This window comes from Apis laboriosa, unplaced genomic scaffold (assembly GCF_014066325.1).
Source record: "Apis laboriosa isolate Shangri-la unplaced genomic scaffold, ASM1406632v1 scaffold23_cov150, whole genome shotgun sequence".
Taxonomy (NCBI): Eukaryota; Metazoa; Arthropoda; class Insecta; order Hymenoptera; family Apidae; genus Apis; species Apis laboriosa.
The window spans coordinates 1,067,999-1,094,939 of NW_025222452.1; the positions used below are offsets into that span (position 1 = coordinate 1,067,999).

At 37.8% G+C, this 26,941-nt stretch overlaps 4 protein-coding genes across 7 annotated transcripts in view; 1 reads left to right on the forward strand and 3 right to left on the reverse strand.

Moving 5' to 3' along the window:
• Positions 1–48: 48 nt before the first annotated feature.
• On the reverse strand, positions 49–9,138 carry LOC122713284. The gene is made up of 9 exons (XM_043933617.1): positions 8,796–9,138; positions 8,000–8,136; positions 7,755–7,883; positions 7,593–7,673; positions 7,192–7,419; positions 6,072–6,275; positions 5,778–5,972; positions 4,325–5,703; positions 49–4,209 (listed from the first exon to the last, which is right to left on the reverse strand). Exons 2-9 carry the CDS (start codon positions 8,018–8,020, stop codon positions 3,585–3,587), a joined length of 2,862 nt encoding a protein of 953 aa, XP_043789552.1. The 5' UTR covers positions 8,021–8,136; positions 8,796–9,138; the 3' UTR covers positions 49–3,584.
• Positions 9,139–17,844: 8,706 nt separating this feature from the next.
• On the reverse strand, positions 17,845–24,639 carry LOC122713484 (transmembrane protein adipocyte-associated 1 homolog). 3 transcript variants are annotated; one of them, XM_043933995.1, is made up of 8 exons: positions 23,842–24,639; positions 23,135–23,338; positions 22,774–23,069; positions 22,495–22,691; positions 22,359–22,419; positions 22,098–22,284; positions 21,890–22,019; positions 17,845–20,099 (listed from the first exon to the last, which is right to left on the reverse strand). In XM_043933995.1, the coding sequence occupies exons 2-8, from the start codon at positions 23,281–23,283 to the stop codon at positions 19,944–19,946; spliced, it is 1,176 nt and encodes a 391-aa protein (XP_043789930.1). In that variant the 5' UTR covers positions 23,284–23,338; positions 23,842–24,639; the 3' UTR covers positions 17,845–19,943. The 3 variants fall into 3 exon arrangements, with proteins under 3 accessions (XP_043789930.1, XP_043789928.1, XP_043789929.1); XM_043933993.1 differs by lacking the exon at positions 17,845–20,099 and having other exon boundaries at positions 20,651–22,019; XM_043933994.1 differs by lacking the exons at positions 17,845–20,099; positions 23,842–24,639 and adding an exon at positions 23,437–23,735 and having other exon boundaries at positions 20,651–22,019.
• Positions 24,640–24,663: 24 nt separating this feature from the next.
• On the forward strand, positions 24,664–26,164 carry LOC122713485 (ufm1-specific protease 1). 2 transcript variants are annotated; one of them, XM_043933996.1, is made up of 3 exons: positions 24,664–24,816; positions 24,904–25,074; positions 25,670–26,154. In XM_043933996.1, exons 1-3 carry the CDS (start codon positions 24,682–24,684, stop codon positions 26,027–26,029), a joined length of 666 nt encoding a protein of 221 aa, XP_043789931.1. In that variant the 5' UTR covers positions 24,664–24,681; the 3' UTR covers positions 26,030–26,154. The 2 variants fall into 2 exon arrangements, with proteins under 2 accessions (XP_043789931.1, XP_043789932.1); XM_043933997.1 differs by having other exon boundaries at positions 24,676–24,816; positions 24,924–25,074; positions 25,670–26,164.
• Positions 26,038–26,941, reverse strand: part of LOC122713420 (dynein axonemal heavy chain 10-like) — a 28,307-nt gene continuing 27,403 nt past the window's right edge. The window contains 3 exon segments of the mRNA XM_043933852.1: positions 26,038–26,375; positions 26,460–26,606; positions 26,700–26,879. Of these exon segments, the coding sequence (XP_043789787.1) occupies positions 26,229–26,375; positions 26,460–26,606; positions 26,700–26,879 (474 nt within the window). The 3' untranslated portion in view covers positions 26,038–26,228.

A 26,941-nucleotide genomic window follows, 5' to 3' on the forward strand; every position in this document is an offset into this window, starting at 1 on the left:
CACAAGTATAAAAGAAAGGTTCCTATTCCCTTTCCTGTTGATGTTTGTAAAAATGAGGAAAAAAAAAAAAAAACGAAATGTATAAAAAGTAAACCGATATATTAATGTCATATTCGATTGTACATTATGCCAGTAATATATCGGTGACTTCGTGCATAATAATTGTTTTCTTATGGTAAAGATTTTAATCTGTTTTTGTTATTATCTCACTCGTATCTGTATCTTATACTTTTATTAATATTATCCCACATTTTAGAAAAATACATTGAAATCAAAACATTCCAGTATTTTACTTTTCCTTGTCGTAATTTTTATATATGAAAAATTAATCAAAAATTGCAAATACTTTGACGAAATAAATTTTTTTTTGTGTTAACGTTTATTGTACTATAATCATAACGTTTGTTTTTTTTTTTTTTTTGTTTTTACAAGAATGAATTGTATATCGTCGTTAATAATAATTATAATAGTTACATACGTAGCAGTATATAATTACAGGCTTCTTACGCAAACGAATATGCGTGTATGTATCGCATATAAACACGTTCTCAATTATCGCAATAATGGACAATTCGCCGTATATTAAACAATTTTTTATTTAGAAGAGCACTTTTTAAGACGGCATGAGTATGTTTTTGTTCTTAAATATTGTACGGCAATGAGAATTGTGTTATACCTCGTTTTTTTAATTACGAATTATCGCATGTATTCGCATCAACATCAAGCAATAATCTGAAAATGTACTCATACAATTTCGCGATAGCCAAATTTTCGTATTATTTTTTTAATCGAAATATTTTATTCGATTTGTAACGAAGTAAATTTCGATTCGTGTTTAAGAATAAACACGATTCGATTATTCGTACTTATGTAATCAATGTTTATTCATATATTTTTCGTCGATTATCTTAAAGCCTAGATCTGCCACTATTAAAATTATAGATCGATGAATTTTATAAACGTTGAAGGCTAGAGTAGTTCGTTGTAAGAGACACTTTCAAATTGTAATATTCAATTTTGATGCTAGTCAATGTGCATCCTATTAAATAAAATCATTTATCATTAAAATTACTATGATGTGATTTAACTCGCCGTTAATTATTAATTTTATTTATATTTTTATTTTATCGTATCAAATTGCAAAAAATGTAACTCTTTTTTTTAAATATTTTGTGTTTAATTACAATATTACTTAGTTGTAATATTTTCTGTTATGGAAAGTGCCTCTTTATGGTTGATTTTGGTCAGATGTGCTTATCGAACATTCTATCGTATGCGGAGCAAAAAATTTATCATACGTTGTTTATATTAAACTTGAAAAGTAATTACACGCGTTATCCTGAGATGCCTTAACATTTACATATCATGAATATCGAAATCAATTATCACATGCTTCGTCAATCGTCATTCAACAAGTTGCAACAAGCCTACTTTCTATGATGATTCAGCTATGCTTTCGTTCGTTTGTATTTCGCGCTAAAATGACGGCAAGTTCTACTATTTGCGATTATCGAATCGCGCTTACGATTCTCGTTTAATAATTTGAAAGGCGAATGTGCGTACATCGTGTAATTCGGAAGTGTCAAAAATCGGAAAAATTTTCGTGATTTTGTGGAAACTTTTATAGTTTTATGGAAGATTTTGTTACTTGGACAAGAATTTTATGGCTGTGAATAAAATTTTGTCGTTTTTCTCCCGATTTAGCAACCAGAATTGGTAAGTACAAATACAATAATTAACCGATGTTCGAATTTTCTTATTGTATATACTTATGACGCATTAATGAATTTCAATCCATTCGAATAAACGTTTTTTTGACGAATAAACGTTTTTTTGACTAATAAACGATAAAGTTACATATCTAGAAACAGAAATTTGTATAACTGTATATAATATTTTCTATCTATCCCTTTTTATCTTCGAAAGAAATCGTATTTCGAAGAAAAATTGTCCACTTTTCTATCAAATGATTTAGTTAATATTGAATAGATCGCGATAAGTAGCACTTAATTAATGTTGCTTTCCGTCGACGGCGAATAATCGTGTAAAATTACACGTACACACACATGTATATATTACAGATTTCAAAATCCCAATTAATTTACTAGATAAAAATTATCATGGTATAATTAAGGTTATTAATTTTTTCTACCAATTAGTCACGTAAGTATCAAGTAATACTTTTTATATAAACACGATTAAATGATGTTTCAAAGATACATATATTCAATTTTTTAATTCATAGAGAATGGAACAATCTTCCATCCATAAATTGAGTAGAAAAAACATTCATTTTTTTTTTCTTTTTTAGAATCCTAATTATACCACGACCTTTAATTTTTTTTTTCTTTAATATATAGTAATTTCTATTAATGATTATCACGATCAGCAATTGGCATCGATACACATTATTCAAGTATATGAAAAATATCCTCCTAAAAGCATTAACAATGCGCTTTGTTTCCTCGTTAATATTATAATAATTATATATGTATATTATATATATGTATGTATGTATGTATGTATGTATGTATGTATGTATATATGTATGCATGTATGTATGTATATCGTATGATAAATACAAAGTTCTCGATCAAAATATCGAAAGACCGGTAAAAACGATCAGAATTACGCATAGCTTCTTTCTTCTCTGTTGCAGCGAGCAAACATGTAGACAAAAATATATATATATATATATGTATATATACTTATATATTTTTTTTTTTCGAAATTTTATTTGCACGGAGAAGCGAAGACTTTCAATCGTTTTTCGGAACGGATTTTTTCTTTTCGATTTATTTCTATTTTGCTTGTAAAATCTACGTATTTTCTTCGTTTATATTTGAGCGAAAGTTCTCTTTACGAACGATTGCATTCATTCACGAATTGTTTTTGCGCTTGACGCTTTGCAAGAATTAGAATGTTCTCGAGTGGTAGGTGGCGCCTCTTTCCAAATACGCATACTCAGTCGAAATATTTACCTATCTCAATATTATCCCATTACTTTACGTAACGAGCAATTATTAGTTTAATGTCACCCTATCGAAACAAGGATCGAAATACTTTATTCGAGAAGAATTATAGAATAATACGATATTCAAATATCGAATCGAAATTCCACGAGCATCGGCACAAATTGTGTTATCGTTTAATACAATCGATTAAAAATCCTCCAATTATCATTCGTCCCTCTTTATATCTCTTTCTCTTTTAAAATCTCTCTTCACGATCGCGGATCCAACCGACGTCGCACATATATATATATAAATACATATAACCCCGTCGTATAATTGACGCTGGCTCAATTATAAATTTTATCACGACGTTTAGAGAAGTTTTTTTCTTTAAAAATCCAAATGAGACACGATATTGGCAACATCGACAGCGTTACACGCTCGAATTTTTTTTCTCTATCTCTATAAAGAAAGAAAGAAATATCAATCGATCTTTCGTCCGAGATCACACGCTCGAAGCGAAGGCGGGCCCGTGTAAAATGTGCATTTATTACGGTGTATGTACAGGATGTTGAAAATGTGGCAGGACGGATATTTACAAATTCAATCATCTCCCTTCCATCTCCCTGGTTACAACGACGTCTCCATATTCAGATTCGCCCACTTGTTGTTGTTCTCCCCTCTGTAATCCTCCACCCTTCCCGTGAAACTTCGACGGAAATTCGCCTCGTTTCTGACCGATCTCGTTCGCCTTTCCGTCAATGAGCGTTGCAATTGCCCCTTGCTCGAGGATCCGCACGACCCGTTCACCGGTGAAACATCGTCCACCGTTTGATCCGCGCATTTCTCGCCGCGGCTCGTTCCGTCCATCGAGCCCTCGTAAGGGGGGAACGACGTCCCGTGTCGGTACACGGCACGAGTTTGGTTCTGTTTGGCGGTGAACCGTATCGCGTCCACCGCGTCCGTGGACGCGGAGAAGGCGTACGGATAGGGATGCTGGCGATCGGGCGGGCAGGAGAAGAAAGAAGGGGGGCAAGAGGTGTCCGAGTAACGGTGTCTGCGGCAATCTTGGAATCGGCGGCGGGACGATCTTCGATCGCACGCGAGGGATCGTCCAAGCTGGCCGAGGACTGTCTGATTCGGCGCCTCCTCGGTCGGGGTTGAGTCCACTTCCTGCCGCGTTCGAACCACGTCCTTCCCTCCGAAAGGATCGCCTGGGCAGACCTCTTGTATCGGGCTCGCGAATATCAGAGTTCTGAATCGAACAGAATCGCACGGAAGAAACTGCTCGCGATTTCGTCCCATTTTTCGCTCGAGAATTCGAAACGAAAAAAGAAGTATCGCTCGAAAAATTTTTTCAGAAAACTTACCTGTTGCTCCCCCGTTCCTTCCATTCCTCGCCCTTCTCGCCCGTCGACGCTTCGTTCTCCAACAATTGTTTCCTCCTCCTTCCCCTCCCGTCCAGGCTCTCCCTCGATCTCGAGAACGAAAGATCGAACGATCTTTTCTCCCCGACGTTGGTTTTGGGGAAAACGGGGCGCGTCGGGGCGCAACCCTCGTGATACGAGGCCCGATTCTCCGAACGTTTACCTCCTCCTCCGTCCTCCTCCTCCTCCTCCCCGTCCGACAAATTTTGAAGCTCCCTCGCTGTGATCAGGGTGTACCTTCGTTTGTTCTGCTTGAGAATCGATTTCAGGCAGAAGTACGCGTTCGTGTCTGCCGCGAAACCGTCCCCCTCGTCCGACATGGGATTCGCGATCACCCTGCTTCTCGCCGTATTACCGCATATCCTCTTGGGTATAGCGCCCCTGCTCGCGTCCATTCTCGACGACCGAGAGTTCGTTTCATCGAGGGAGCAAAGGGACAACCGAAACTTTCCCTCCTCCTTTCCTCGGCCATCGACCACCTCGCCGCGCCCGTCCCTTCCTCCCATCCCATCCTCGACACCACCGCCAAACTCCTCCTCTTGCTCGCTCTCCAATATATTTCTCAAACTCTGCCCGTTCAACCTCAGGAACCTCGTGTCGGCCTCCAACGATTCCGACCTCGACCTGAGATTCGGCTCGGACATGTCGCGAGGCATAGTCATCGTCATCGCCATAGCCATCGTCCTCGGCCCCCTTCTCACGCTTTGGAACCCTCTCCTCGAACCCCCGATCCCAGAACTCCAGCCCGAGATGCTGCACTCGCTTCTCGACCACATCTCCGCGGTTTCCAGCCGCGCCTCGACCAAGTATTTCCCGCAACTCGCGCACTTTCCGCTCGCCGTAGTCTCTCCCCTCTCGCCGCCCGTCGTGCAACTCGAGGTGGAGGGGGGACGCGCCTCGACGCGCGCCGCCGTCCCCATCAACGGCAGCCCGGCCGCGTCCTCGTCCTCCTCGTGCGCGCCGGTGCTCGTCTCGAGAGCGGAGGCCGCGTGGCATGGGCAGGAACATTCGAAGAGGGAGACGGATGTTGGACGATTCGAATCCTCGTTGGGATCCACGACGCAGCCTTGATCCGCTCGTCGATAAAGCAACGCTTCCGAATAGCTCGGCACCATTTCGGTTATGGCCTGCTCATCCTCCTCCTGTTGGGCCTCCGTCGAAGATGGACGGTGGTCGGGCGCCGGATCCATGAGAAGCGCCTCGCTGTAGCTCGGAGCTAACATGTAAGAGCCCGCTTGATTGATCGTTTGTTGGCTCATGGACGCGTGTATCGGCTCGCAGCCGCTCGGTGTGTCGTAGTTGATTCCGAACAGCTTGGTGATCTGGTGATTTGGTGAGAGAGAAAAGAAGGGATATTGGGGGATATTGCGTATAGCGGTAGTCGATCGATAGTCACCTGATAATCGGCGTATTGCGTTTTGTATTCTATGATCACTCTCAGGGGCCAGCTGAGCAACAAAGCGCTCAGACACCAGTACACGTAGCGATTGGTGAACCAAGGATTGCCGAGAACGGCGACAAGGGTCGTGGGATTCGGATTGTATCCGAGATCCAGGCCCTCTCTCATCTCCATGTAATCGTCTCTCAGTTCCTTGCGGGAGGAAAAGTGGGAAACTTGGTTATCGATGGTCGAAAGGAATTCGTTCGGATAGATAATATATAATTCGATCGATGGATGTAATGGTCGTACTTGCTCGGCGAAGAATCTCGTTCTGGCCTCCTCGAATTCGGTCGCCGATCTCATGTTCGAAAACGCGAATCCCTTGCTGAGATTAATCTTTGTGATCGGCACTTTTGGATCGAGAATCAACTCCTTGCTGATGTCCTTCACCCCGCAGTAGTCGTAATAATAGAAGGATGTCGCGGCGTGGGTGTTTATCCTCTCGTAGTAGACCTGGAAAAGAAAACGTTGAGAACGTGAGAGAAGCGTGGAACGAGGGGAGGACAGATGGGCCATCGCGATTAGATCGCATCAAACTACGTTCCTTCGAGCTCGAGTAGAAATTATTGAGTTGTTCGGAAAGTGATTTCGTTTTCTTCGCACGAGTGTCGCTAGTCGAACGTTTATCCGGCTAACTTCATTCTAAAGTGGAAATTACTGGGTTGTTCGGAAAGTAATTTCGTTTTTTCACACGAGTGTCGCTAGTTTATCTAGCCAACTTCATTCTAAATTGTGTTATATGTTTTGAGAGTTGGTATTTCATGATTTATTTATAAGAAAAATTCATTCGATTCTGTTGTGTTTTTTGTGTGTGATAACAACAAGATGCAGGACCAAAAGCATTTTCGGAATATTTTACATTTTTATTACTGAAAAGGTAAGAATGCCATTCAAGCAAAAAAAAAAGTCATGTGAAGTGTATGGAAAAGGTGTATTAACAATATCAAAAGTGGTGTTCAAAATTTCGTTCCGATAATTTCGACGTTAAAGACGCGCCACGTTTTAACGAAGAGTATTTAAAGCTGATGAAGACAAAATAAAGGCACTGAATTGAAGCAAATCGATGAATAACGACTTGAGAAATTGAATTTGTCGAATTCGACAGTTCATGATCACGTAAAACGACTTCGTGTTTCATTGTCATGAAAAAAAACGAAATTACTTTCCGAACAACTCAATATATTATTTTATTTCGAGAAATTCGGTTTCGTTCGATCGAAAGAAAAGATAAAGATAAAAGGAGAGGTGGTCCCATCTTTCCTCTCGACGAATATGAGGTCGCGCGAAGCGTATCAACGATTTACCATCCCGCGATTTCCTTTCGTCTGGATTACGAGATGTGCGTTGCACGTTGCGCGTTATGCGTTACCTGCGTCGTCGTGTAATTGTCCCCGTTTCTGTACCGGGTAATTTGTCGTTTACGCCGCACGTAATGGTAGGAGACAGCCTTCCACCATATAGTCGGTTGCGCCAATTTCAACTGCGTTATCTTCGACAACACGCTGTCCTGGCTCTCCGCGTGTAACAGATCGATTCTGATCGGCGAGTGATAACACTCGACCAGATAGACCAAATACAGCATCCCCATGAAAGCCACCTGAAAACCAATCTCCATATTCGTAATTCCTTTCCATAATTTTCAAAATTATGTTACATATTACGTATATAGATATACGTAATATAGAGAATATTCGTTCATTTTACATCGTTCCTCGAATTTTTAACGAAAAATTAGAATTTGAAATTAACTTTCAATTTGCGATTACTTACGGGGATGTATATGTAGCCATCGTCGCAGGGGGATACGTGTCTCGTGCTTTTAATCGGATACCTCGAGAAATTGATTATCACCTACGAACGAATTACCATTCAAGAAATCCCTTTTTTTTTTCTTCGTGGCGTAGCGGTGGAAGGAAGAAATGTAAGACATACCTTGGTGACATTCGCGCATCTACACCACGTCACTGCAGCAAGGCATCCGTATATCAACACGGACAGCACCAAACATTTGCAATTCGGTTCTTTTTGCAAAGCCCCGCAAAAGGTTTGGGAGACTGGTCGCTATACAGACATATATCGTCGGTTCAGACAATCTTTCAACGTTTCCTTTCGCGACACATTTACTTTTTCGAATAACGACAAAGCTCGAATAATTTGAAAATTAGAATTGAACGTACTTCCTCGTTTTCTCGATTCATCGTTGAAACGATTAAGCCAGGTTACTTTTCGAACGTGTTCTTGGATCAAACTTGAAATCTTCTCATCTCACGAATGCTCTTCGATCTCCTTTATTTCCCCGGTGCTGATCTTTCTACTGGAAAAATCGAATTTTATTCGCATATTTGAAATCCGATAATCGAAAAAACTTTCGAAATATTATTATTTTTTTTTTCAAAGGACACGATATAACATCGAAAGAAAAACTTGTACGCACGGCTTCTTCTTTGAGAGAATTTTCGACGAGTGTTTTCGACAAGTACGAATTGAAATTAAAAATTCAAAGACTCGCTCTTGGCTACTCGACTGCAAAGTTACACGGCAATCCTAATTACAGCGGAACCCGAGGACCACCCGGTTTCTCGTGATTTTTCTTTTTCCACGAGCTCGAGAAGAGCATCGTCATCGTTCCCGCCTTTTAACCCCGAAAGCAGCTCACGCCTAATTACTCCCGTAAGTCCATCTACCATCGATCGCGTTTTCCTTTCCTCGATCGCGTTCGAATCAAACGATTTTCCCTCCCTCGAGAGGTTTTTCCTCCCAAATGAAACGATCGCGAAGGAAGAACCCACTCCTGGCGGGGTAACGATGTTTGCCTTGCTGTTAACCGCGCTCAAAGGTTAGCAGCCGCTCGAAGCGAACGAAGAATCGTTTATCCCAAGGCGAGGGAATGAAATCGATCGCGGTTGTGTACGACGTGGTTATAGAGCAAAAAGAAGGGAAGCGAGCGATCGCCTCGATATCTACTTATCGTACGTTTCTCTCTCGTTCTCGTCTCTCGATTCCTCTTCGACATCCTTCCCGAGCTCCTCGTCTCTCATCTCACTCTTCTCTCTCTTCCTTCCACCGATCCACCACCAATATATCCTCCCCCCTTGACGAAAATACAGATTGTCGCCAAAACGTGTATATATATATATATGTATATACACGTGTATATATATATATCTATATATGATGGAAAGAACAACGATCGAAGGGAGAAAGAGAGAGAGAGAGAGAGAGAGGCGAAGGATGATGGAAAAAAAAAATGGTGGAAAACGGGCGAAGCGGAAGTGGAGGACGCCGTAGTTTCGGCTGGAACCACCCCGATGCTACCCCTACGGCTAACTGACACCGTCGTCGATACGCTTTGCTCGCGGACGCGGCATCTCTACTGACGCGGCGTCTCCCCCTCGTCGCTCTCGCCCTCCCCTCTCCCTCCCTCCTCCTCCTTCTCCCCTGGCCCTCGTCCGCGTCGGCGTCGGCGCCCACCGACCTCCCCAGTTCCCCGCGGCTGCGCCAGCTTCCGCGTTCCTGCGTCCTCCAATGGTCCGCCTTTGTCTTCGTATCCATTCACCTCCCGTCCTACCTACGTAGCCAGGACGACGATCGGCCCTCCAATTCCTCTCCACCACGAGTTTTCTGACAAGAATTGTTCATGTGTATTTTTCTTTTTATATTTTTCTTTTTTTTTTCTTTTTTTTTTCTTTTTTTTTTCTTTGTTTTGGATTTGGATTTGGAGGAGGCAGGGGGTGGATTTTTAAAGATAATCCGGAATAAGGCTGGGAAAAGCTGATTCGGAAGATGGATGGATTTTTCTAAGGGTTTGGCGCAGTTTCCACGGTTATGGAGATGTAAGAGAGATGTAAGGGGATTGGAGAGAGAGAAAGAGAGAGAGAGTTCGAAAGTTTCGGCCAATTCTTCTCCACCACGAGTTTTCTGACGAGAATCGTTCACGTGTATTTTTCTTTTTCTTTTTTCTTTTTTTTTTTCTTTTTTTCTTTTTGGTTCTGGATTTGAACTTGAAGAGAGGAGAGTAGATTTTTCGAGATAATGCTTCGGAAGATGGCTGGGTTTTTTTTATGGATTTGGCGCAGTTTTCATGGTTGTAGAGATGTAAGAGAGATGTAAGGGGATTGGAGAGAGAGAAAGAGAGAGAGAGTTCGAAAGTTTCAATTTCTCTCCACCACGAGTTTCTAACGAGAATCGTTCACGTGTATTTTCCTTTTTTTTTCTTTTTTTTTTGGATTTGGAGGAGAAATGAATTTTTCGAATTAATGGTTCGGCAGATGGATTTAGGTTTTTTTAAGGGTTTGGCGCAGTTTTTACGATTATGGAGATGTAAGAGAGATGTAAGGGAATTGAAGAAAAAGAAAGAGAGAGAGAGTTCAAAAGTTTCGGCCAATTCCTCTCCACCACGAATTTCTATCGAGAATTGTTAACGTTATTTTTCTTTTTCTTTTTTCTTTTTTTTTTTTTTGGGTCTGCATTTGAACTTGGAGGGAAGGGGGGGTGGATTTTTCGAAGGATGAGATAATGGTTGGGAAAGTGGCTGGGTTTTTTTAAGGCTTTGGCGCAGTTTCCATGGTTGTGGAGATGTAAGAGAGATGTAAAGGGGTTGGAGAGAAAGAGAGAGAGAGTTCGAAAGTTACGAGGCTGGAATGGTTTCTCCCTAATGGGATGAGGGAGATCGAAGATGGCAAAGTAAAGTGCTTTTAGTCTCGGCAGTTTTTATGACGTGAAAATTATGATATATTCGATTCTTCGTGGAGGGAAATTCAGTTATTGAAATTCACGATCTTAATCCATTGTATATAAATTTTTAGTAGAAAAATATAAAAATCGCGGAGAGTGAATAAATCATCGAAAATTATGAAGCTAGAATAGGATGAGAAATATCGAAGACGTCTGAAAATTACGAGAGTTTAAATATGACTCTAATGAATCTCTATTTGTCCATTATGTATCTCTCGTTAATCTCTCGCAGAAAAATTCGAAAGAAAAGTCGAGAGAGCATAAATCTCCTCCACCCTTCAATAATTAAACCGTTTATCTGTTTAATGAGAGGGAATTCGAAAATTATGAAGCTAGAATAGGATGAAGAATATCGAAGAGTTTAAATATGAAGTTTGTCTCCATTGTATCTGTCGTTAATGTTCATCGCAGAAAAATTCAGAAGAAAAATCGCGGAGGATTGTACAAATCTTCTCCGTCTCTCGATAATTAAATCTATTTTACCCATTTGATGAAAAAGAATTCGAAAATTATGAAGCTAGAATAGGATGAGGAATATCGAAGATTAAAATTAAAATTAAAAATTACGAGAGTTTAAATATAAAGTTTATCCATTGCATCTGTCGTTAATATTCATCTCTCGTGGGAAAATACGAAAGAAAATTCGTGGAGAGTTGTACAAATCTCCTCCTCTCCTCTCGATAATTAAATAATTAAATAATTATTTCGCGCGAGGAAAACGATTGTTTATCGAAATAACCGAAAGGTAAAAACCAAAAAGAAGCCTAAACGAAGATAAAAAAAGAAAAAATTACGATTCTCTTCTCTGGCTTTCAAACATATTTAAAAAAAAACCGCCGAGATTAAATTTAAATTACATAGCGCCGTGACTCGCCGTTTTCTTTCTCCGCCGTCGTGAAATGAATTCATAAAGGCAGGGAGCATTCGATTTCCCTTGGAAAACGAGACGTAAATTCTACCCTCGAATTACTCTACTACTCGATTATTTTGAAAGAAAAACTCTCTTCCAACTTTCTTTTTTTCTTCCTTTGATCGAATGCGAAATCGGTGATCGATCAAATATATTCGATTTGACACTCTATTCCGAACGAAATATAATAAATATCCATATTTTAATTCAATTGATTGTTAATTGTAACGTTTATATTAATATATATTCCGATTTATTGTCGTTCGAGAGAAAAAAAGACGATTTGCAAAAAATTAATAGGATCGGAAATAAACCCGATTTTTAAATTAATTTTAAAGCGTCGAACAACCCGTGCGAAGGCAAGTGAAACATTGAGCAAACAGCGCGTGGCGGTAAAGGCAACGTAGCGCGCGCCACGATATATACACACGAGTATATATATACACACATATCGTATATATACACACTGCGATCCTTGTAGCACGACTTTTGGAACACTCTCTATTTATATTGCGACCACGTTGGACAAAGGCACGTTTCGGCGCCGTCTCGTCGCCTATCTATTGATTGCAATTTGAGATAATGGGAGAGCGGGGAGAGCGCGCATGCATCCGAAAATGTGCGCTCCAACAGCTTCGAAATCCTCTTCCCTTCTTCCACGCCCCAATCCTTCGGATTATCCTCCCTGCGCGCGGCGCACAGGTATCGCATTTTATCCTTTACGCTTTGGAGGGAAAACAAGTCGATCTCGAAACGAAAGGAATCACGATTGGATTTTTTTCAATTCACGGCTTGCACGGATATTGATTTTAATTCTTTCGTTCGTTGAAATCAATGAAAAACGAGATTAAAAGATTCTTCGAACAGTCAAAGTTGAACGAAATTCTTCTTGAATTAGAAACAAATAAATAATCTTAACGCGACCAACGATGGTGTCGAAATGCGTAAAGTTGCTGGAGAAAAAAAAAAATGTTAAAAAATATTAAAGATCGAACAGAAATTGTATTTCGTAAATCGTACTTTGATCGTGTCAATTTGAGAAACAAGGGAAAAAATTTTGACGGTAGAATAAAGGTTTCGTAAGATAAGCGAGACGTTCGACGTAGGTTTCTCGCTTAATGGTTAGAGTATCCTTGAACGTCGGGAAGTAGGTCTTCAGGCGCCGTTTAGCCGGCGTAAGAAACGTGTCCCAGGCTCCGTGGGAGAGCACCCACCCGGGAAAAACAGAATAGAAGTCGACAAGGGGGGTTGACATGGTTCCCGACATTACGAACCAGCTTTTTCTCCGGATAAATTATACCATGAAAATATCAAGTGTCAAGTCGAAGCGTTTCAACGTCCTTGTTCTTTTTTTTTTTCCCCCGCCAATCGAATTTAACGCCTCGTTATTGGAAAAAAAAGAAAAAATTTATTCGCCGTGATTTTAATATAACGCGATTTAGAAGGTAACTTTTAATTCTTCTCGTTTTTTATAAAATAGATATAAAATCGTTTCAAGATAATTTTCATCGAATTTCGAAATTAATATTCTATATGGAACGAGATAATTAAAACGACACACTTTCCCCGATCATTTATTCGAGTCGAAAAATCCTATTTCTCCTTTTCTCCTTCCGTTTTCTTCATAAATAAACGTGAAATTCCACTTTCCTACGTTTCAAAAGTAGAAACTGCTCTCTTCGACGAAGAGATTGTTTCGCGCTCTTGAAGCGTTTCAAGGGTACGTGTCGGATTTCAACGAAAAGGTCTGGTAGTAGGAAGTTCGTCGTGCAACGTGAAACGCGCACCGCTATTAACTAGAAAAGAGCACATTAGGGGGGAAAGAAACGTGTGTTAAAGCCGCGTATAATAAACGGGCAAAAGTGTCAACTGTAAAGAAACATCGCACGGCAATTAACCTCGTTTCCTCGTAAAATAATATTTCCTTTCTTATCTTTTTTTCCCCCCTCTCCGACCGCGTAGTTTATTTCTCGAGCACAACACGAGACTTATTCGCTTTATCGCGATACAGCGCGTACACAACGATACAGTGGAACGAACGTGCAGTTTGTGTTTATATGGCTACGAATACGTTCGAGAGGAAGATTTAAAAAACGAAGAAAGAAATAATTCGAGGCTCTCGGACGAATCAAATTTAACTTTCGATGTAGAAAATAAATAATGCAACGGATATTCAATTTTCTTGCCGAAAAAAAAAAAACAAATATTGGACGAATATAAAGATTTCGATAGTACGATATAATGGCAGAGAATTGCAAACATTTTTACGAAACGAAGAGAAGGGGGAAGCGGTTTTCGAAATTCCACGAGTTTCTATCCAAACACATAGGTACGTATGAACGCGGACCAACCGAGATACCAATCCAATTTTTTGGATCCCGGCCAAAACCGCATTTTCTCTATAGCTCGAATCCTCGTTGGTGTATGAATAACGATCGGTATCAAGGATTCCGAATACGTCACAGGATCATCGACGAAGCGGAACGTTCGTTCGATTTATCAAGTTTTCTCTTTTCCTCGTCGATTCGAAAATATAATAATATTCGAAAAAAAAATAAGTACCTTCTCTTTTCTTTTTTTTTTCCACGACAAACATGGAATAAGCCGATTACGAGAACCGTTATTAATTATCTGGTGGTGAAAGTGGCGGCGTATTTAGGCCAATCCCCTTTTTTTATCTTTCGCTGGTGGGAACATTGTTTAAACGCTGCTCGGCACGTAGCGTATCGGGGGTTGATTAAAATCATGCAAGACTTAATTAGGCCGGTATCATTAGGGGAGAAGGAGGTCTCTACTCAATCTCGATAACGCGCCTATGCTTGGTCAAGAACTCATTTACGTAACAAATTCTTCATCCTCATCCAGCCAAGATATACCTATGTATATGTATCTCTCTATGGACTCGGTCTGGCGGAAGCTTTTTCCCCGTTCCAAATTATCTCCTTCTCCTTTTCGAGAGAAAAAAAAGGAAAAGAAAAAAAAAATGATACGTAATATTTCACGCGCTCAAAGAAATTTTCGGAACGAATTTTGCAATTTTATTGATTACACGTTCGAATATTTTTCACTCCAAACAGAGAAATTTTCGTTCGAAACGAAATATTTTCGTTCATTCCACGAATATCGATAGCATTCGTATACATAGCTCCCGTGAATGAATATTTCACGATCGATTCGCAGAGGGGTATCGATTAGACTCGTGAATTATTGAACTAACGATTCCGGCAGATGTGATGTACCGCGAGGCAAGAGGGAGTATATCTATATATTTTTCCCCTTCTTTTTCTCTTCATATTGCATAAAAGGAAGGAGGGGAAGATATTTCTCGATCCTTCTTTCTCCTCCCTTTAAAATTCTACCAACACTTCTCTAAACATGTAAATAAATTCTTTTATCTTTTTCTTTCAAATTCAAGATTTTATTGCAATTTTTATTGAATCAGGTTCAGGTTCAATTCAGGTACAGATTACCCGATTGTTTCAGTTTCTTTCCGCCGATTCTTCTCTGGGTTAGATTTTCGTCGAGCGATTTTTCTCATTTGTCGAACTTTCTCGGACCTGTATTTAAACGATCGTCGTCTTCTCAATTAAAATTTTCGGTTTTAAATCTTTGTTACTACTTTTTCACGTTCCATGAGATACAGCGTTCTTTTCCAGTGGCGCGCAAACCGTTTCGATACCTTCAATACCTGATCTCCTAAGCTGGAATGCAAAAAGCGGCTGTAATCGCTCTGTATCAGTGGCATTTTATGCAGAGCGATAATAGTCGCCCGTAATATATCAATAGTATTTTATACAAAATGACTATAGTCGCTTATATCAATAGCATTTTATGTAGAGCGATTTTAGTCGCCCGTAGTATGTCAGTTGCATTTTATGTAAAGCGATTATAGTCATATTATATCAGTGATACTTTATACAAAATGACTATAGTCGCCCATAGTATATTAGTGGCATCTTATGCAGAGCGACTATAGTCGCTCATATCAGTGGTATTTTATACAAAATGACTATAGTCGCCCATAGTGTATCAGTTGCATTTTATGTAAAGCGACTATAGTCACTCATATTATATCAGTGATTTATACAATCAGTGATTTTGTACAAAATGACTATAGTCGCCCATTAGTGGCATCTTATGCAGAATGACTATAGTCGCTCATAGTAAATCAATGGCATTTTATATAATGCGATTATAGTCATCCATAATATATCAGTGGCATTTTATGCAGAGTGATTATAATCGCCTGTAGTGTTTCCGTTGCATCTTATGTAGAACGACTATAATTGCTCATACTATATTAGTGGCATTTTATGCAGAACGACTATAATTGCTTCTAGTGTATCAATTGCATTAGAACTATTTTCAGATATCAGTAGTATGCAGAACAATTATAGTCATCCATAATGTATCAGTGATATTTTATCTAAAGCGACTATAATCGCCCATAGTATTATACGTCAGTAGCATTTTATGTTTGACTATAGTCGTTCATAGTATATCAGTAGCATTTTCAGAACCATTTTTAGGTATCAGTAGTATGCAGAACAATTATAGTCATCCATAATGTATCAATGATATTTTATCTAGAGTGACTATAGTCGCCTATAGTATTATACGTCAGTAGCATTTTATGCAAAACTACTATAGTCATCCATAGTGTATCAGTGATATTTTATCTAAAGCGACTATAGTCGCCCATAGTATTATATGTCAGTAGCATTTTATGTTCGATTATAGTCATTCATAGTATATCAGTAATCAATAATTTTCAGAACCATTTTTAGGTATCAGTAGTATGCAGAACAACTATAGTCATCCATAATGTATCAGTGATATTTTATCTAGAGTGACTATAGTCACCTATAGTATTATACGTCAGTAACATTTTATGCAGAACTACTATAGTCATCCATAATGTATCACTTGCATTTTATACAGAACGATTATAGTCGCCTGTAGTGTTTCAGCTGCATCTTATGTAGAACGACTATAATCGCTCATAATATATCAGTGGCAATTTTTGTAAAGCGACTTTAGTCGCCCAGTGTATTAGCATTTTCATTTTATGTAAAGTGACTTTAATCGGCTATAATATATCAGTAGCATCTTATGCAGAGCGACTATAGTCGCCCATAGTTATTTTAGTATATCAGTAACATTTTATGCAGACTTTAGTCACTCATAGTATTATATATCAGTTGTATGTTATGCAGAATGATATAGTCACTATAATGTATCGGTTGCATTTTATGTAGAGCGACTATCATCGCTCATAATGTATGAGTGGCATTTTATGCACTCATACATCATAGCGATTATAGTCGCTCATAATGTGTCAGTTGCATTCTATATAGAACGACTATAATCGCCCGTAATAACGAAAGGGTTAAAGACGAAAGAACGGTCTTTCGGATCTAGTTCTTTTCGAACTATCGCGAGTTGGAAGCGATTCGAATTCGGTCACGGAGTTATAATCGTGGAAAAGAAAAGAGGGAAGGAAGTTATCTCGTAGCACGTAATAGAATGGAAAGAATCAGCCTGTTGCCCGTTCTCGTTCTCGCGGACAAGAGCAAGGGTGTGTTGACGCACTCGTTCATCGCGCGAAAAAACTGCGCTCGGATGTGCAAAGCGGGAAGGGGGAGGGGAGGGAAGGTTGTGCAATCGAACGGAAAGAGAACGATGATCGGTGTACTGTGACTAATCATTGCCCGCCCCTAGCCTTGTCCATGAAAAGGTGGTGCAAGTTGGAGCGCGAATAATGCGCATGCATGCACTTTGTATTTATAGCCGCGACCCTATCGCAGCAGAAAATTTAAGTGGCTCGAGTCTCTCTATCCTTGCTTGCCAATCCTTCTTCCACCTCGATCCTCTTCTCTCGAAAAATCTCCGATTGACTTGTCCAGTCACGATTCGGACGCGTATTCTTATCGAAAAATTTTTTTTTTTTTTTCTCTTTCTTTCGTCCAATTTTTTTTTTTTTTTTTTATTCCCTATATATTACAATCGATTGTTATTGTAATATCGATCCGTGATCAGTGATTAGCGAATGGTGGAACGGGGAAATTGCGATATTGGCAAGTTTATTCAAAACGATGCTACGTGTTTCTAGGTTCAACGATTATATTATAAGAACGGTGTTCGGCTAAAGATAGACGATAGGGATAGAAGGCTTTAGTTTCGCTGGGAAGATAATATTGATATCGATCGAGGCTCGAGGCAAGTTCGCTGTTTTTCAATCGGGCGAGCTTGTAAAAATTACGTTGGAAGAGAGAGAGAGAGAGAGAGAGAGAGAGAGAGAGAGAGAGAGAGAGAGAGAGAGAGCTTTGCCCGACCTCGCTAACGTTTTTTCTGTTTTTCGTTTTTCATCAAATTTTTATATCAAATTTCATTCGAAGAAAGGGGAACGTTCGAAGATAAAAGCGAACGCTTTAACGCTTGCCTCGTGACCTTGGGAATGATGAAAGAAGAAAAGAAGAATCCGTGAAGTTGTTCGATTGAAATGTTATTTTATTCTCATTAATAATGTATAATCGTGTTGTTTACGAAGTATTGCCTTTCGCTATCCCATCGGACAATTAAAAAAAAAAAAAAAAAAAAAAAAAAAAGAAAAAAAAGAAAAGAGGTCCGATCGTCAGACATCAATTAATTTAGTAGAACGTTTGAATGATAGAATAATAGAACGGTTGTCCGTCAGTGTTTCTTCTTCTTCTTTTTTTTTTTTTTTTTTTCTTTTTTTTTCTTTTCAATTAATTAATTACGCGTGTATACGTGCGAGTGAATCGACACCGCAAATTGACAGAGATTTCGCCTCCTCTCTAATCTCTTTCTAATCGAAAAACCGTTCGCGATTATTTACACAAAATCCACGTATCATCACGCGAATCTCGAGTTATAAAACGGTCGAACAAGTGATATACGGGTACGTATTGCTAGAAAACTTAGCCGCCAAATGATATATCCTAGAGGGGGGAGGGGAGCGATCGTTATTTAAAATTTTATATATATATATTTTTTCCATCGTGCGAGCACCTCTCATCTCGAATTTCGAATGACGATAAAATCGGTTTAAAATCGGACGTAAAAGTCATTTTACGAATGGTAGAAAAAACCTTGATTCGCGTTTCACAGCGAGAGAGAGAGAGAGAGAGAGAGAGAGAGAGGGAGGGAGGGAGGGGGGATAAATGGAGGATCGATATGGAGGGGAAATAAGATAATAAAAGAGGAAACGTTTCGTTAACGATTCGAAAAGTGATCGGTGCATCGTCGATGGCTCGTATCTTGATTCCGTTAGTACGCAGAATTTCAAGGGATATTATTTATCGCCACATTGTTTCGAATGAGATTCGTATGAAATTGAAAAAAAGGCAGATGAATTCTCAATAATCGTCTCTGCCAAAACTAGCACGTTCACGGACATACAATATCGATAAATATAACGTTATATATAACGTTATATATATATATATATATAATATATTGGTATATAAATAGCACGATCCTTTACACTAGAATACAGGATGTATATACATGTTACACGATGGATGGAGTCTGTCGTAAATAGTTTTTAGCGGAGCATCGAGGAGTCTCTTTCTTTCTTTCTTTCTTTCTTTCGTGTTTCGATCCTCGGGAGTGTTACTATCCGCCATTTCCAGATTCTTTATCTTCATATTGTCCTTGCTCGTCGTTTCGTAAAATGCTTCTTTCAATTGCAAAAGTAGGAAAATAGCGAGGGACGTTCGCAGCAGCGGATCGTGTGCCCGGATCTTTCGCGAAAGTCGGAGACCTGTCGAAAGGCCTGTCTTTGGTTGAAGAGGACGGAGAAAATAAGTTGTCAAAAAGTTGATGAATTCAATCGATGAAATCTGTCTTCTCGAGAAATTAGCAGCTCGCTGACCAGCTTTCCACGTCGATGCAATGAAATCCTTTTTCCTTTCTTTCTTTCTTTCTTTCTTTCTTTCTTCCTTTCTTTCTTTCTTTCTTTCTTTCTTTCTTTCTTTCTTTCTTTCTTTCTTCTCAACACTCGCTCTAAAACGCTTCTTCTCTGTTGAAACGAATTATTAAGTACGTAAAATTTCGTTCACTTTATCGGTGAAACGAAAAACCTACCCAAGAGGTTGTTATTTTGCCTCTTGAAAAAAAATGGATAGCGACTATTGTTTCGATGCTATCGCGAAATAAAAATCGAAAATCGAGAATGTTTGATCGCAATGGAGAAAAAAAAAGAAAAGAAAACGACTAGATTCTTTCAATGGATTCGTTCGTACGCGGGGATCATTCGTTTCAGTTTTTGGTTGATTAAAAGGACGAGGGGGGGGGGAAGAGAATCGAACGATTTCGAACACGTTTTCCAGTGGATTTCACGCGGTAATTTCACTTTCAATGAAGTTGAACTCGAATGGTGAAATTGAACTTAATGATCGTTGAAATCCCATGCGAGTGACTGAGGTGAATCGAGCCACGCCAGATCTGACGATTCACTGTTGTTGATAACCATTTGCCTGGGCTTGGCCTTCTTGACTGTCTATACTGTAACCGGTTATGCTATCCGGGCTCTGGAGAGACGCCGCGTAAAGTGGATTCACCGGTGTCGAATTTGTGTCGAATTGGGTCGAGTCATAGACACTGTGATTCTGTGAACAAAAGAACAATTCTCGTTGCACTTTTCGCATAAACGAGTGAGAAATGGTAGAGTACGATATATGTATATATATATATATATAAAATGTTTTTGATCAAACTTTTCTCGATTGTAAACACTTTTTGAGAGAGAGAGAGAGAGAGAGAGAAAGTGTGTGTGTGTGTGTGTCAAAGTTTAATTTAGATATCTCTATAAAAAATTACGACGTTTCGTTTCCAAGAATATTTTATCTCGTGCAAAGACCGTTAAAATTTCCACTACTACTTATAGCACACATACATTGTAAGGATTGTACATTTTCAAGCTGAATGCAAATAAATTCATATGTTCATAATTCTTTTTCTTCTTTCTCCTCTTCTTTATCTGAAAGTATTAAAAAAAAAAAAAAAAAAAAAAAAAAAAAANNNNAAAAAAAAAAAAAAAAAAAAAAAAAAAAAGCGAATGATAAGGTTCGGTGTGAAGGACATTGGTTGCAACACAAAACAAAAATGTTAGCGTTATCCATTGCCACAAGTTAGTTATAAATAAATAAAACCAAGTGCATCGGCTACATTAATGAGTTTAATTAAATCTAGACATGCTGTATATATACAGATAATAATAAAGCATCTTGTGCGCTTCTCTATTTTACACTATGATACATCTATGATATAGTTACTTAACAAATATGCATTTCTCATTTTTAGTTTCTCCATCCTAATACGAGCTTTCACTTTATCCTAATCGATAAAAACGAATCGAAAGGTTAAAATTCTTTTATATACAACTACACTTAGTGACTTAGACTTTATAGATCATAGTTATTAAAACGAATATTTACAACGATTCAGTCTGTGTATAAAATTTAGTGTCGGAGGGAGAAGGACTAGGATCTACTTCGGTAGATTTTTCGTTTGACTGTACATTCACAGTCGGCGATGTGAGAGATAATAAATATTCGCTCAATCCACCTGACTCTTTTTTCTTCGTATCTTTCTTCTTCTGTTTTTTCAACATCTCTTCACTCGTTGAAGAAACAGGTTTGAACAACAATTGTTGCGTGACGTGTTGTAAAGCATCAGACGTGGGATCAGACGTGTCTTCTACGTCGATCTCCGACATTTCGGTATCGGTGTATTGCTTCAAACAACTCGATTCTTTTTTTTCTATATTATGCGAAGCTTGGGCAATGATATCTTTCACGAAAGCCTCTTCGTTTGATGTGCTATATCTCATTTCGTTGGAACCGTTTGTACTGTTATCCAGAATCGATTGCAACGTATTCTCTAAAGGTGGAATATCGAATAATTGGCTGGGCACGTTTCCCTCTGATCGTTTTCGTTCGTGTATCAAGCTATTCTTTGTCGTTAAGGAAAACAAATTGGTATTGCTATCGTTCGAGCCGGGTTTATACAAGAAGCTACTAGCGGTGTTTGGCGAGAAAAGATTCGAGACGCTACTAGGTCCACCATATTTAAATTGCGATGTAGAACTGCTCTTCCAGGCATTGTGAGTGAACTTCAGATCTAGCGTACTTTTTTTGTAATCGATAAAATTGTCGGATTTCGTTAACGGATAATTCTTGAAGTCGGAACTGCTCTTTTCTGCGCTCAGACGTCTTGTAAAACTTTTAATGCCAGACGTGGATTGATATAAAGCGGTTGGAGATTCATAGGTGTGTCCGCTACCATTTTTAGAATCTTTGGTGGATGTTAAGGAGTGCAGAGAGGTTTTATGCTTTGAGGGGGATGATTTTAACGCTTGTGAATCGTATAAGGGCATGTGAATAGATGGAGTATGGACCTGATAAATATAATCGCTGTCGGTTTTTAACGAGGAGAAACTCTGTTGATGAGGCAGCGACACCGTGTCTTCGTCCATTGCATCGTCCACTTGGGCCTTGTATGAGAACATTATCGAAGGTTGTGAAACCCTGTAACAAAATTTTAATTGTCTGTCCTTGTACGTAAATTTCAAGGATATTCGATTGTTTCTGGACTTGATAGCTTACCCAAAGAATTCGGACAGGAATGTATGATAAACCAAAGGTGTAAACAGGGTTAAATAAACCGCTGCGGTAAAATCCACGACACATAATCCTATGGGATTTTGCGTATAATTTAAGAAGCCTGCTCCGATTGATTGTACTAAGTCTAGCATGGCTAATGTACCGGTGTAAACGTAAAAACTTTTTCTTGCTGTAACAAAAGATAGCGTGTAACGTGTAAATTAATACAAAAAGCGTTAAATGTTGACGAATTGATCAACTTACTTGGAAGGGTTAAACGGTCTCGTAACCGTGTCCATGGCAGTATTAATATAAAAAGATATATCTGTAACAAAATTATAATAAACACTAGAATTGCTTATAATCGACGTATAAAGATATTTAATTATTGTAAATTTACCATTGTAAAAACAAGACTGCTGCAAAACCAAAACATCATACCCCCATGACCAAACACATAAAAATCTCTACTGGGAATATGGAATGTATCGTCTGGTATAACTAATTCCAAAGTTCCTTGAGTTATGGTAAAAGCCAATGCTATTAACGATGTAGCGAATAATACCCTACGAATACTTGAGCGACTATCCAAATGTCCTACAAATAAACAGTCATACATATATAGGAAATTTTTAATATGCAATTTTAAATAACAAAATCAACTTCAAAATCAACTCACCAAAAGCTAAACCAAATATAACCACGCTCATCTCTGTGGACAACAGAAAAAATCTCACTGTTACCCACAGTATTTTGTCTGCTTTGCCACCAACGGTGGCTGCTGCATTTACAGTCATTGAAACAATACATCTTATTACTGAAATTACTACATTACAAATGACAAGTCCATAAAATGCTAAAAATATTGGACTACTCGTTGCTCGTAATTTAAGCCGTGCTCTATTAAATCTCACTGCGATAAATAAAAGAAACAAGAGATTTGGTATCAATATGACAATGTCCCATATTCGTACTCTGGAAAATAAAACAATAAATTGGATCAGGAAATCTATACAAAGCATTGCAAAATCAATGTTTACCTTGAATCTTTGATTTCTTTGTATAAGATGAACTTGCAAAAGTGTTCTTCATCGTTCATCGGTGAACTAACATTAGGAATCATTGTACTGCTCAAATCATACGTGTGCAACCAACTTTCAGATACTTCTTCACGTACTGCACCATACATATTTTTCGTTTTGTTGTATACTTTATATTTAAATCATGTCTCAACTCATCTTTCACTGGTAAACAAACAAATAACGAGATATATCAGATAACGTAAATCAGATGATAATTTATTATTATTAATATTAATAATGTGAAAATGCAATACGCTTACGAAATTATACAATCCTTGTCCAATAAAAAGAAAAAAATATAAATTAAATTATCTATACCAATCAAACATTTAAACGAACTATTGCAAAGCATCATTCGCTAATTAAAGTGACATAATAAACATAACCTAAACTACTTGGCAATATTCCCAAGTGATGACCTTCAAACCATTAGAAAGCAATGACCGATTCAGACAATGATATATAAACATTAAATCAGCTACGAACTTATTCCCGCGAAATAAACGCGAATTCTTATTATTTAATCGGTGAAAAATCGATAAATGGTAAAGCCTATTGTACACTTGTCAAATTGACATAACGATACTGTGATAAATCGCGGGGAATTCTATCGTTCTAATTGGTTCATGCTAATTAAATAAACGAGCATAATTTATGTGACTTACCCATTAGGTGTATCTATAAAATCACCGATCTCATCTTCGTGCAAAAAAAATTGTAACTCGCCTTTTGATTCGCACCGTCTTCAACGTTTTGTTTGTTGCAAGTATTTCGCGCAGTACTTTTTTCCTTGATCGTCCAATTATACGTCGGTTCGCCTTATTCGTGCACGTTCGTCGTTCGAATCAATTGTCATTTTGCTATGAGATCCCAGTATCCATTCTGTCGATCAGCTTCACGTTGATCGGTTTGTTCCTCTCTTTTTTTCGCTCACAAAAACGCCACACCGAGCCACCAAAGAGCGTATACTTGATAACCAGTAAGATGAACGCGTAACGAAGTGCGCGTGACTGCGTATTACGTACTTTACCGTTTGTATCAAATATCCGATTGTACGACGAAAACGACGAGCCAACGAAAAAACGTGTTTGCAGGTGACGCCACAATTTATCGCCTATCATAAAGGCTACACTGTATCTTCTACACAGGAAATAACGACTTTCCAACTATACAGTTGCTTAGATTATGAAAGGTTTCTTCGCTTGGCAGACGCTTTCACTGAATCATTACATATTACAACGATGACGATGTGCGAGCCAATTAGATAGGTTAGGTGTTGAGAGAAAAATACACGGAATGGCCGCGAATCGCTGTTAAACCGGGAAATACGAAGCTTCGCGCTCTATTTGCTATTACGTACGAACCTACGCTCTGTTTAGACTTTTTCGAACAGACACGATTACGAAAGACGTGAAAGTAAGTAGATTGGTTTTTTTCGTGGTTCGGCGAGTGAAAAGGAACGGGTATTATACGGATGTTGTTCGATAATTTTTATTGAATAAACAATGACTGTCAATTATTCAAGCGATCTGTTAAGAAATGTTCATCAGAATATTCTTTTACCGGAAATTGGCCAAAGTTACTTGGTTAAAGGAGATTACGAATATTGGCATTATTGTTGCGATGGTTTTAACGATAAGGTGTGTAATGGTTGTCATTTTGTTAGATTAATTTTATATAGAAGAAAAAGAAAAAAAAAAAGAAAAAAAATGAAATGTTGAATTTAGGGTTGGGGTTGTGGATATAGGACATTGCAAACAATATGTTCGTGGATTATCAAGAACGGGAACTTGGAACAATCTGTTCCAAGTATCAGACGTATACAGGAAGTGCTCGTCACGCTGAATGACAAGGAACAACCATTTATTGGATCGAGGGAATGGATAGGTAGTTTTGAAGTAAGTCTATTTTCTGAATAAATATTAATAAAAATATTGATATAGTGATTTATAACCTAAAACTTGTTATCAATTTACTAATATTAATTAACAAATTACATATTATCACACAAGAAAGTTTTATCGAATACTTTAAAGCAATAAATATTTTTATATTGGATTAAAATATTTCATACTTCATATTTCATTTCATATTTCAAATATTTCAAAAATAATGTGAAAGAATAAAATTTATTTACCTGAACTATATATATATTTATCGATTATGCGTATATTTGATTTATCATTTTTATTTATAGAAATTAATTAAAAAAATAATAAATATTTCTTATCATTATTCATATATTTTTCATCACGTTTACACGAATTTTTCTCTTTTTTTTTTTACTAGTAGTCAATTTTTGATATACTTATAATATATTATAACATTGAAAATCATTAATTTCTACAAAGTTTATTTTCAACGCTCTAATCAAAACAGCGATAACCCAAGAATGTTAAACATTCGTGATATGCTCATTGATACAAACAATGAATACTCTTCTGTGAAATATGATAGAAGCAAACAAATTGATTCGAAGTATGAATTCCGTAGGTATGTCTCGTATTGAATCATTTATACGACATTCTCAGTAAAATTGTGCATGTTCCAAATGGTAAAGCTTTGCGGGACCATATTCCTACTATCAAGAAACATTTTGAGGAATTTGGTAGTCCAATCATGATGGGCGGAGACAAGGATTGTTCCAGCAAATGCGTTTTAGGAATCCATGAAGGATCCAACAATACATATTTTTTAATCTTAGATCCACATTTTATCGGCAGAGCACGAACGACTGAACAGTTGAAAAATTATCATTGGATAAAATGGCAAAATTTGAATAATTTTATCGACAGTTCTTTTTACAATCTATGTTTGCCTCAAATTAAGTTTATAAGTAGAAATAATAAATAATCTTTAAATATATATTATATATGTATATATTTTCTGTTGTATATGAAATTGGATAAATATAATACAATGAAAGATATTTTTAGAAAGATTTTTTTAATATATTATTATTAGAAGAATATCTACTGTACATGACGTCTTTATATTGTTTTCATTGTAAAAAAAAGAAAAGTAATTAATATCACTGTAATCCTAATTGCGATTAATCAGTATTTAATATTAAACAAACTCCTTGCAACACCCAATGAGAGATATGTTCCGCTGTAGCGAGATTTGCTTCAAAAACCAAACCTACTCCCATAGCATTTCTTCTATTAGATGTGGTATATACCGGCGTTCTAAAAGTATTCTGTAATTCATAAAGTCATACGTATTAATTAATCTAAACAGTTTTGATCGATCATATTCGAATTGATTAAAATTAATTCATTGCCTGAAGCCTGAGTCTATGAGCCTCGATTGGAATGACGATTAATATCGGTAATTCTTCTATCAAGATTTTCGGGAGCGATCTTTTCAGACATTGTTCATTTATATCCCATCTGGCTCCTTCCAAATATAATCCACTCACATAACAACCCTATATTATTTAATTAAGAATTATTTATAAAATGACAAAAAAAAATCAGCGTAAATTATCTTTTTTTTAATCAAATTAATAAATTTGCATTACCTGATCAGGTTTATCTTCTACGTATTCGGGTCTGGTATATCTCGACACTGCCGTATAGATGAGAGATCGATCCAAAGACCAATTGTTTCTGTGGCAGGCCATTTGCACAAGAGCTGCCAAGTAAGTTTCTGGGATGTGCAGGCCAGATAACCAGAGAACTATGGGTTCGCCCGTAGCAGCCTAGTAATATTAAAAAGAAAAAAAAAAAAAAAAAAGAAGAAAATTCGAATCATGAATTTTAA

Coding starts and splice junctions, on each gene's coding strand:
- LOC122713284 (XM_043933617.1), bottom strand. CDS start 8,020: ATGAATCGAGAAAACGAGGAA. Junction 7,674..7,754: donor GATGCGCGAATGTCACCAAG/GTATGTCTTACA, acceptor ATTCGTTCGTAG/GTGATAATCAATTTCTCGAG. Junction 7,420..7,592: donor ATGGCTACATATACATCCCC/GTAAGTAATCGC, acceptor ATTGGTTTTCAG/GTGGCTTTCATGGGGATGCT.
- LOC122713484 (XM_043933993.1), bottom strand. CDS start 23,283: ATGTATGGTGCAGTACGTGAAGAAGTATCTGAAAGTTGGTTGCACACG. Junction 23,070..23,134: donor AAAGAAATCAAAGATTCAAG/GTAAACATTGAT, acceptor TTTATTTTCCAG/AGTACGAATATGGGACATTG. Junction 22,420..22,494: donor GCAGTCTTGTTTTTACAATG/GTAAATTTACAA, acceptor ATTTTGTTACAG/ATATATCTTTTTATATTAAT.
- LOC122713485 (XM_043933996.1), top strand. CDS start 24,682: ATGACTGTCAATTATTCAAGCGATCTGTTAAGAAATGTTCATCAGAAT. Junction 24,817..24,903: donor GCGATGGTTTTAACGATAAG/GTGTGTAATGGT, acceptor TGTTGAATTTAG/GGTTGGGGTTGTGGATATAG. Junction 25,075..25,669: donor AATGGATAGGTAGTTTTGAA/GTAAGTCTATTT, acceptor TGAATTCCGTAG/GTATGTCTCGTATTGAATCA.